This window comes from Numida meleagris, chromosome 2 (assembly GCF_002078875.1).
Source record: "Numida meleagris isolate 19003 breed g44 Domestic line chromosome 2, NumMel1.0, whole genome shotgun sequence".
In the NCBI taxonomy this organism is placed as follows: Eukaryota; Metazoa; Chordata; class Aves; order Galliformes; family Numididae; genus Numida; species Numida meleagris.
Genome location: NC_034410.1, coordinates 80,543,733 through 80,555,670, shown reverse-complemented (window position 1 = coordinate 80,555,670; position 11,938 = coordinate 80,543,733). Strand labels below are relative to the sequence as shown.

At 33.2% G+C, this 11,938-nt stretch overlaps 1 protein-coding gene across 2 annotated transcripts in view; it reads right to left on the bottom strand.

Moving 5' to 3' along the window:
• Positions 2,867-11,938, bottom strand: part of VSTM2A (V-set and transmembrane domain containing 2A) — a 33,398-nt gene continuing 24,326 nt past the window's right edge. Inside the window, exon 5 of one of the 2 annotated variants that reach the window (XM_021388533.1) lies at positions 2,867-3,835. In XM_021388533.1, the coding sequence (XP_021244208.1) occupies positions 3,747-3,835 (89 nt within the window). In that variant the 3' untranslated portion in view covers positions 2,867-3,746. Of the gene's footprint in view, positions 3,958-11,938 lie in introns of both variants that reach the window. The other variant, XM_021388534.1, reaches the window with a different exon arrangement.

Genomic DNA, 11,938 nt, shown 5'->3' with positions numbered 1-11,938 from the left:
ATGAAGTTGCAGAGATTAGAAGAATATTGGTAACCACTGAACCAGAGAATTTACGGGACAGGTTCTGTAGTAATACTAAACTTTGTTAGTATTACAGAAGTGCTAGAGATTGTTTAGGTGTAATACAAAAGCTAGATGAAATAGTAGAACATTGATGATGTGTAATGTAGCTGGAATATGTTTCTTTAAGTTTCACAAAATATAACAGCTCAAAATGTGTATACTGTGTTTAGATGGCATATTCATTGAAATACAAAAATGTTTCATACTCACCCATGCTTACCCTTCTATTAAAAACAAAAACTGTTGGAAAAATCTGAAGAAAGTCACATACACGATGAGGTCTTGAGGACACCAAGAAACAAGCGTGAGTTAAGTAAATGACTCCTCAAAAATAGACTATTTATTTATTTATTTATTTTGTAGAAAGATTAAGGACATTGGCTTTTGAAAGATACATCTACCATTAAATGTAAGTTGATGATTTCAAATACCTAACTCAATGGAACTTCTAAGTACATAATTAAACTTTTCAATCTCTTTATTTATTTATTTATTTTCTATTAGTGTTAATCCCAAAATGGAACTGGAGCCAAGGTAGAAAATAGTATTAGTTCCATTACTACATCAAATGTTCATAACAAAATCTGTACGAAGAAGAGGGCTGCTGTGGCTTAACTTCTTTTTTGAGAATTCCTTGTTGCTAAAGACTGATTCCTAACTTGAAGGACAATGCTTATGGCATAAAATTTTGAAATACTATGCTTACTTTTGTTAGGAGATTATGCTGTGACATCTGCAGAGATTGACAGAAGCTATAAAGCTAGTGTCTAGATCTGCAACCAGAAAGGCAGGACTTACCTAATTTGGAAAAGGAAAACTAGTACATTTGCTTGGAATCTCATGCAAGATTCAAAGGCTTTTTGAAAGTCCCACTGATTTTCCATCATTCTTCGCTTTAGGCATTTTTATGCTGACACTGTGAAGAACAATTGCAAGATCACAATATGGCACTTTCCCTGGTAATGTCTTCTAAACTGTTATATGACACTAGCCTGAGCAGTTTAGAATCCTGCTTTTAATTTACATCTCACTTCCTAGTACATGGTAATTTATATCTAGCATTAAACAAAAAAATGGTATCAAGTTAACATAATAACCAGAGGCTAATTTTAATAACGTGTAGCTAAACTTCTTATGAAAAATGTTATATATAAAGCTGTTTTTGTCATTGAGGGCTGTCTATATGACTATGTGCATACCAGAATATTCATACAATATATATAATTTTATTTATAAAAATATATATGATATTAAGCGTTTGTTTCCTACTGAGATTGGTGGAAACTTATACTTCCAAACTCCACATGGAAGATTCTCACAGTATCCCTTCATAGATATCTATTGCACAGGGAAAATTTTGCCTTTCTTACACAGTTCTGAATGTTTGGTTCAGAACTTGTATTCAGAGAAGGAAACTTCAAACATCTCTGGCTCTTTTTTTTTTTTTCCTTTTTTTTCTTCTTTCTCAAATTATTTGAACAGGGATTGCTTCTGCTTTAACAGTAGGCTAATAAATTGTTATTACAATGAGGAAGATCTAATGAATACACAATATTCTTAATGAGTCATTAATTTTGAGTTGAAATAAAATAACTTTCTTCTAGCAGTTATTCTGATTTGTCTCTATTAGTTCATTCTTTTAGTCTCTATCAATGCTAAGTTTTTTCTAAAACTGACTATTCTGTCAAGCTTATAGTACTGAAGATGTGATGAAGGTAAATTAGATCTGTACAAATATGTTACCCTCTTCCAAAGCATTAGCGTGTGATTAGTGCAATTCTGCATTGCATTTGGTTGCTTCTTTCTCTCCTATGGAATTAATGGGGAAGACTTAGGACTGTGCAAGCATGGGTCCTTATGGACATCTTTAAATAAAATGTTAGGATTGTAAACCATAGACAGGTGAGATATTAAACACAATTCTTACTTTTTCTTTGTTTTACTTCAAAAACTGGAGAAATCACACAGCTGATCACTCTGCAGCTACTTAACGCTATTGTAAACAGATCATAATAAGCATATGGCGTACACGATCGTCTGGGCTGATAAATGACAGTGTCTAGATTGTTCAGCATCAGTGGAAGGAGGGAATAAGAAAAAAAGATATCCTTCCTGATTGCAGTTGCAAATGGAAGCAAATTTTCTTTCCTGCGTTAATGAATGTAATTCATGTAATACGTATTGCTACAGTCAACAGCAAAATTTTCATGTTCAGTTCACAGACATAAAGTATTTTAATTAAGAATATCCATGAGCAATGACAATTCACTTCCAGAAAAAGCAAAGAAAGATGTCTCTTTGGCCATGAGAAGGAGTTGTAGTTCTGTGAATACAGTTTATCAGTGTAATAAATTCACTTTCCTAACAGTCTTTGATGAAAGAATATCCTTTAAGCCATATTGTTTTATTTTTCTCTTTTCCTTTTCTAACCTTACTTTACATGCAGTATTTGACATTAAGTCTGCATTTTACAGTCTATAGTGATAAAATCACTTCATTTGATATAAACATCACAAATTAAAAGAGCTTTCAGCAACTGAAATCCAGTACAACATACACAAAACTAAAGTAATTCATTGCCTAGAGACCATTACAAATTTTAATGTGCATTTACAGAGTAAACAGAGGGTTGAAAGGTGTCAAACCACTGGAAGTGAAGGTGTGTATTACAAAATCCACACAGCACAGAGTTACAAACTAAAAAGAGACGGTTTGTCAACAAAAAAAAACAACAAACAAAAAGCAAAAAAAAAAAAAAAAAAACAAGAAGAGAAAGAAAGGAAGATGTCTGTTGGTGGCACAACATACAGATAATATTAAAAACTGGCTTGCATGAGGACCAAAGTATATCTACTTGGAAGTTATATCACACAGACTGTAAGCAATTTACAGAATTTAAGTTAGTTTTGCATATACAGGAGTTGCAAAATAAGAGAAAACACATTGAATTATAGAACACACACAAAAAGAAAGATGTATATATATAAACCTCCACGCAGTCATCAGGGGTTGGCCTAAGTCAGCAGTTGCCACCGTTGAACAAGAAACAAACAAACAAAAAAGTTAAAGAAAACTCACAGAGGAAAAAGTATAACAATGATAACAACAAACTATTATCATTTGTTTTCCAGAAGAAGATGTCCTCTGGTCTGCTTAGCTGCTCTGCAGAATTTCTTTTCTCCTTCCTATTGCTCACGTAGGGGGGAAAAAAAAAAAACAAAAAACAGGAAAAATGGAAAAAATAAAGAAAAGAAAAATAAAAAATAAACACACTTTCTGGCAAAACTTGTAGGGTAGTTTTGGGGGTCAACGTTGAATCACTATGTTTCATCTCATTATTTGGCCTCTATTTGCTTCTAGGCTGGAACAGTTCTTTCAGCGTAGGAAGCCAAATGTCATCCATGGTTAATTCTACAATACTGATGACTTGCAGACCAACCCCTGAGAAGTCAAGGATGAGGCTTCTCCTTGCCGAAAGAAAAGGAAACTAGGTCTTGCTGTTACGAAACATTTGATTACATCACACCAGTTCTCCTCAAATAAAAGATCAGTGATACGCCAAAGAAAATAAGATATATCAAGAAAACGTGGTATCCTCTTCCTTTTACAATATTTATTTATTTATTTGTTTGTTTAGTATTTTTGTTTGTACTTCCTGAAGAAGGTGCTCCTTGTGTAGAGATTTAGAGTACATTGGGTGCAGAGTGGTGGTTGGAGGTTAGGGTCAACTTTGCTGTCCGCTCCGTGGATTTTACAGGCGATTTGCTCTTTGCTTTAAGAAGAGAAAGTGATATTGGAAAAAGTCAGCACTTTTAGATTAAAGCAAAGCACCCTTCACAAAGCCACAAACAAGAAGCAGGACAGAAAGTCCATGGCTTGTAGCTATCCTCGCACCTGCGGAAGAAGTTATAAGATATTCGCTCATCTTGCAGATTTCCAATGCTCCTTATAAGGTTGTTTTAAACATATACATTTATATATTTAATTAGCTCGCCAGGTTGGCTCTGGTGCCCATGAATGTCTTGGCATGCACTGCAAATAACAACACATACAAAGTATTTCAGTCCCAGGAGGTTTTCTGCTTTGTTTTGCTTTTGTTTCTTGTCTGGTGGTTTTCTTTTTTTTTTTTTTTAAACAATGTTATCCAGTGGAACAATATACCAAGAGGAACAAATTCAAACACCTTCTATTTAGAGCATTCTTTACAAAATCGTTTCCAGCATCGCATCATTGTCTAGTAACAAAAAAAATTATCTACTGGCTACAGAGTTATTTCCTTGTAAAACTGAAGAGATACTGGCAAATGGCTGCGTTTTTTATAAGGGGGAAAGAGAATGCTAAAATGTTTGAAATGTTTATTTTGAGCAACTGTATTTTACCTGATTTATTTTTTAAAGAAAGGTATGGAAACAATTATATGTATTATTTTTCTAAATATAACTTTATATTTTAAGCATGTTAGCAAAATAAAAACATTCAGAACTACTCTAATTGAAATGTTGGCACACCAAGGACATGAGTACTTAGACATCTTACATACCAAATCTCAGCGCTTAGTAATGCCATATTATAAAAAACTAGATTTAGAATTTGAAACATATTACTTGAGTAAATATCATACATTAATTTGGTTATGCCATAAATATAACATTAATACATGATTAATAAATTTATTTCTCTGTTATACATTTGAAAAGGACAAATGTTATTAACGGTTACAGGCATCAGTTCCATAGAAAAAGTATTGATAGTGTTATAATAGTGTTATAAGCAGTCCATAATACTATAGCAGATTTAATAATTGATTATTATAAAAAATCTATTAATCATGTATAAGTTACTTTTGTAAAGAACTGAATATTAAATTGAATACTGAATTCCTTTGCAGCCCCAAAAAGCACTCATATCTTCTCAGTAAGAACTTACACAATGAAAGCCAAATGAATTCAAGGCAAAGGCTTTTTTTTAAAAAAAAAAAAAGTTTTCAGACTTTTTTTACACATTACTTCTCTATATCTGCTAACTATGTTTATAAGTGTAGCAAGAAGTATTTTGGTTTCTACTTTTAGTAAATTTTTCCCTTCAGAAATGGAGATTAAGCTAAATCCCAGATCTTTGAACGCAGCTTCCTTCTGTAAATACACAGCAGGAGATATTACATATATAGTAGTTGTCACAGAAGACTTCGTCTCTGTGTGAATTCCCTATAGAATGTAGAGAAAAGCAGGAAGCATACTTGCTTCTTACACATCTAACAATGCTAACCTTCCTGTACTGTGCTGCAGCAGTTTGCTGGACTTCTCAAAACATTTGTTTTGTATTAGGAACAAGCAAGTATACAAGCACATCTACTACAAGTTCTTCCTGTGGATTACTCCTATGCAGGTAGTATTTATGAGCTGGTACACAAGTGTTGAATTTAATTTCTAGTTTTGATTTTTTTGTGGCATGGTTTTATTTTGTCTTCTATATAAGGTGTAAAATATGTCATTTGACAGAATTTATAAATGCTTTTTTTCCTTAAGTAGGTTAGCAGAACATATTTACAGAATCTTTTTTAGTGTAAGATTGGTTCACGTCATATTGAATTATTTTCATTCATTTCATTAAAATATTTTTTTGATTGAATTAGAGAAATGTACTGCTTAAGACAGTTCCAATGTATCTCCAAGGCAATGGAGACACATTTATTCTACACAAAATATATACAATGCAAATGAGGATAAATACGCACAAGAGTCTCATGAATATTGTTAAAAGGATTTTTAAAAACAACTGCATTATATTTTCAAAACTTTAAAAACTTTAAAGCTGTAATATAGTGTGGAAGAAAAACATACAATACAAAACTGACTTGTCTTGAACTATTTCACAGGGGAGAAAGCAACACCATAATATTTACAAGCAAAACATTCACTGGTTTTTGTTTTGTTTTCCTTTCTTTTCAGTATGACAATCCATAAGTCTCAAATTAGGGGTCATAAACTACAGACACATCAGAAACTTTTTTTTTATATTGTTCTATCATTGCATAAATCACAAACTCTCAACAAATTATATCACATTCTACATGTATGTTCTTCTGTAAACAAGTTCATTTTTCTTTATCTTGGAAAGAATTTAGGTTAGAGTATACACAGTAAGTGCAAACTGAAATAATACTGGTAACATGAGAAAATGCTGGGGTTATAGTAAAATAAATTCAACTTCTAAGTCAAGAAAGAAGTTAGGATTGTTGAAAAACAATTTAGACATATCTTAAACTCTGTCCTTTGTATAGTTTCAGGAATTGATTATTATATCCCTATGTCACAGCAGAACAGTATTTACTGATTTAGTAGTTTCCAAAATGCTGTCAAATCCAAACTAATACATTTTAGTAACAACTCACCCTCAATAAAATTGATTTGTAATCTCCAGTGACAAACAACATTGCTGGGTGCATTCTCATCTTTTCAGCAATGCTTTACAGAATACAACTGGGTTTAAAAATAATAAAACTATAGAAACATAGAAACTTTAAGTTTGGGAAAGGCCTCTAAGATCATACAGAGGTTTGATTCAATTTTTTTTCCCAGAGATGCATAAAATAACTTAATTGGTTCTCTTATGAACCCAAGAACCTCTTTAGATTTTGGAAGGGTGAAAGCTCAAAATGTGGAATAGTAATATAGTAAAACTCAAAGCAGCCTTTCTAGAATATTTCCTTTTTCTAATCTGTCATATTATTTCATATTCTATTATTCTGCTTTCCATCTTGATAGAGGATAAATAAAAAAATAGAAAATTCAATTTTGATTGCAAATCTAAAAGTCATAAGGTGTTTAATTCAGAAATTTTGTTGTACTATTTTTAAATGTAAGTCACAAGAAAATTGGATATTCAAATCCAAACGTCGTAAATACACAGAATATCCAAATTTTTACTTTTCATACAGATCTGGTTTTGGTGTACATTTCTGACTGGGACCTGAATAGTACCACTGGAAGTGTGAGCACAGTAATATAAGTAAAACACTGTAGATCCAATTGTGGATTTTCTAAATCAACTACTCATTTCCCTGTCATTTATAACATTATTTTCTAATTAACATAATGAGAACTAAAAGAGTTGTTACTGAAGGTCAAGAGCACTGGGCAAAGCTGGACCATAATTATGTTACTCCCAAAGAAAATAATTTGGAAGAATAATGGTGGTAAGTATGCATATTTTATTTCTACATTGTTAGTTAAGCTCTTCTTGATGTGTGGGTCAATGTTTCCCAAGTTTTGGCCTATCAGTCACTGGGATTCTTGTGAGGGGTGAATCCTCATATGGTATTTTGTTTCCTACCACTGACACACACCCAAAAGAGCAAATGTACAAGAAATATTTAGCCTTCTCTGAATGCTGTTTTGCCAAAGGCATATGATAATGAGATAAGGTTCTCTGCAACATTATAAAAGAGTTGTTTATGACATTAAATTGTGTGAAAATGTGGTTTCAAGTAATTTATTTTTTATATTATTGGGTTAATTTATTTCTATATTTATAGATTTTATTTACTTAAATGACAGGAAAATAGATAAAAAGAGAAAAATAGCAATTAATAATTCTGATCAGATTGTTTAAAATAATACATTTATCTCTGCCACAAATGCTGAAGTACACTTCCTGGCTCATAGTATACAGATCAAAGTTTTAGGCATCCATTTTGTCCTGCTAATGAAATTATTTTTAAAATGTAATAGTATAAAATGTTGCATATCAGCTGAAGTTATAAATTGTTATCCCTATATCATTAAAAACCTGGCTACTCATCACATGCCTGAGTGACTACAATGCTTTGCTTTCACTAGGATATTGATCAGAAAAAACATGTATAAAAATATATAGGTTTTTAAGACCCCAGCAGAGAAAAGCTAATGTTGGTTTCATGACTTTGCCAATTTATTTTTCTCAACTGGGAAAAAACAAACAAACAAACAAACAAAACACTCCAATTTGTAAACTTAGGTGTTACTTCAGATTCTACAGGTTTAGAATTCCTTGTTTATAAAAGCACATTGCACAGTTAACCACATTAGGTGTCCCAAACTTTAAATTTGTAAAGCTGGAAATTTAGCAAGTTTAGCATACTTTGTGCTTTCTAAGATCTGTAAAATCATTAGGTTGAAATAGCATACTTCATTCTTGTCCTAAATATTTAATGCCTCCGAAGACTAGACTCTTATTTTTGCTGAAAACAAGCAAAGTATTGTCATATAAATATTCTCAGAGTGAATCTGAGAATTTGTCGGCACTGCTTCAATGTCTTACTAAATGTGTAAGTTTAATGAGGATATCCTGCAGTTTCTTTCAATTAGTAAGCCACTGATCACGAGGTAAGATAAACTCTTGCGTGGTGTCCTGTTTCTGTGCTGACCAGTGCACAAAAAATACAGCCAGTTACACAATAGTCCATCCTAGATTCTTCATGTGTATTACATAATGCTAAACTAACTCTTCATGTATAGATGCCCTTTTTCACTTATCTTAAATACCAGTTAATTTTGTTCAACTACTGGCTTCTGAAATCATACAGACGTTAAGACAGATTTTTTATTTTTTTTTATTTCTTTTAATTTTTTAGGAATTTGTGCTGACATCTTCCATTTTGAACTGCCTGTTTTGCTGTTTTGCAACACTCAAATTTGCTGTATACTCTGTTAAATTTGAAACAGCCTTCTTGTCAGCCCCCATTCAAGTAGCATGAAATCATAATTTTCTATGATTTCCATGTAAAATAAGTAAAAGTTCATGACATGTCTGCCTCAATTTTATTGGGGAAATTCATGAGTCATTAGATTTATTGGACGGCATTTGCATTTTTATGACCAAAATTATTGGTGAAACCATGTATGGTTGATTTTATTGGAAATTTTAGAACGTGTTGCACAAATGTTTGAAATAAATAGATTCTTCCTCTCTGGCCTACCAATTTCTAACTTTTTTGTTCTTCTGAACTGCAGTAATCACAGTTACCTATAGCTTTTATGTATGGATGGAATACATACATTGGGGAAGAAAATTTCCTCTCAACAAATGTAAGGTACTCTTTTCCTTCCTCAGGGGAATTACTCCTTGTGTTTATTTCAAGGATCAGTCAGGTGTGTTTGAATTTGGGGAACCAACTAATAATAGAACAATGGCAGGCATTACATTCAAGCCTCCTCAAATAGATACTTTTATTTAGTCTTCTAGTCCATCTTTCTCCACTAGCTGTACAGCAGTCAGATTTATGTCAATGTAAAATAGTGTGAATTGCCCATCACTCACTGCTGTGGGTGCGTGAGCCACACAGGGTAAATAAATTCACCTTATATGCCAGAAGAAAAATTCTGATAGTTTCTAGAATTCTGGAAAAAAAAAAAAAAAATTACTGATTCTAAGCTGGAGTAATGCAGAAATTAATGTGAAGTTAGAACAAGATGGTAATTCATAAAAGGTTATGTATTGGTGCAAATTTATAATAGGCTATGTATTAAATTTCCATGAAGCCTATTTAGTTAGATTTTACATCCGATGTGTAGCTTTGTTGATTTGCATGTCACTTTTTATGCCTGTGACACACAGAAGAACAAATGAGGAAGAGGGATGGGATCATAGATGGATGGTTCTTCCTTAGCTTTCTCTAGGTAAGGCACTCGGGCAAACAGATGTAATCAGTGCTGTTACAGGCCAAAAGAAAATGACAACTTTCCATCTCTTAGCAGAAGAGAGATTTATGTCACAATGACTCCTGCAGCTCTTTCCGGTCTGGCACATATCACAGTCCTGAACTCACTCATAGCTACGCCTACAGCCATGTTCTAATGCAAACTTGAGATGGAAATCCTTGGGAGAAGAAAAAGACTTCATATGTCGGTAGCATGTCATAAAATGATACTTGGCTTCAGGGAGTTGTCTAGAACTAGTCATAATAAACCTATGGGAGGGCAATAGATATCAATGCAAAGAAAGAAAAATGGATGAATAGAACTTGAATGGATTCTACAATTTCACAATGTCAGGATGGACAGTAGTGGAATTATGAGTACACTGATGTGAACATATATCTGAGACTGACAAGGAATTTGTTGACTCAAACAACTAGAGGACAATACAGAATAGGGACTAAACAACTCAAGTCAGAAGCTGTAAGGTTTATGAACCTTCACTTTGCAGAGGCAGAATGACAGACTGTTTGGCTTTACTTCCTCTTATATACAGCATCTTTTTCCTCTTACAACTGGAAAAAAACATAAGTATTAATGGAGGAGGAGGTGCAGGACCACCAAAGACCCTTGTTGAAAACTCCTGAATCCCCTAGACACAAGTGGGTTGCTACCCTGAGGGCAGTCTCAGACCAACTAGGGTATATAGCAGTGAAAACGCACATTTCCCTTTGTTGATCCGTCACCCACAGATCAAGACATGAGACTCAAGACAGCATGGGATCCAAGGAAGTGGTGAAATATCTCTCTGCCTATCTCTCTTGTCTTTCTTCTTGATCTTCTTTTATTCATTTCTCTCTATTATCCGTTACCTAAATTTGCCTTAGAGTAGTTGATAAGGAAATAACACCTATGTCAATAGCCTTATCCATAATGCTTACTAATTGTTAGAAAGTTGTCTAATTTTGTCTCAAGGTGGTTGATTAATTGTTGTTAGAAAGATCAATAAACTCTCTTGTATTGTTCCTCTCATCCTCTGTCTGACTCCATCATTCCTGCAACACCCATCTAGTGCTCTTTGAGGGATTCCAAAGATTCACCTTTCTCCCAGTCCACTGTGTGAAATGAGACAACATACATGGGATTCTCCATCTAGGCTGTTTTCTATGCCTTTCCTTACATCCATCCATACCTAAGGTAAAATTTGTCTTGTTTTTCCTTTTGGTTTTCTTTTTAATTCTTCAAGCAATGCTTTGGTCATTTCTTTTTCTTTAGTCCTTCACTAGAACCAGGCTTCCAAATTGAGGCATCATTCACTGTGAAGAAGTTAAAATAACTTCTAATATTCTAAAAACATAAGATGAAAGTGAAATCTTTGAAATTATCTGACCAATTCATTCCTCTACCTTGAACAGGTGGTAGAGAGGAGGAAAGATCCCTAAAAATATAGCTGAATTGAATGGCAATCAACATTGATAAATTTTCATACTGTTCTGATGAGAATAGTGAAAAATCACGGCTAGATTTGAATCCATATTTTTTCACAAAGATGAACTGCATGGGGTTACTGACTTTGCTCTCTCTTATCTCCTTCATCTTCTAATTCACAATAATCATTTCTATCAGTGCATTTCATTCTGCTTTAACAATGTAGCTTTCTTTAAATTGCATTAATATGTGGTTCTGAAAAAAATACTATTTTACACACTAGCATGATAGAAAATCCTGACACAGTTACACACTGGCTTTATGAATGTCATTCATGTCTACAGAAGTGTTCGTACGTTTTGTTCAAATGTTTACACTTCTTGGAAACTTACTGAGACTCTTTTGGTCTGCAGGTGAGCTTAGATATCTGGACAGATTATACCGTCAGAAATTCACCTTCTGAAATTTCGATTTCCCTCACATTTTCATCTGCTATTCCTGTAAATATGCTTAGAATACATCAGTAAATTTGATACCCATTTCAGAAAGTAGAACTAAGTTAAATATTTCATTCAGTAAAACGAATCAAAGAATCATAGAATGTCTTAGGTTGGAAGGCACCTTAAATATGATCAATTTCAAACCCTTCTGCTGTGGGCAGGGTTGTCAACCACTAGATCAAGCTGCCCAGAGGAATGAAGTGGAAATTAATTGTCTCTGGCATACAGATGATATGCAGAGTAGAGTGTGTCAGAGTCAAAAGGATTTTAGAA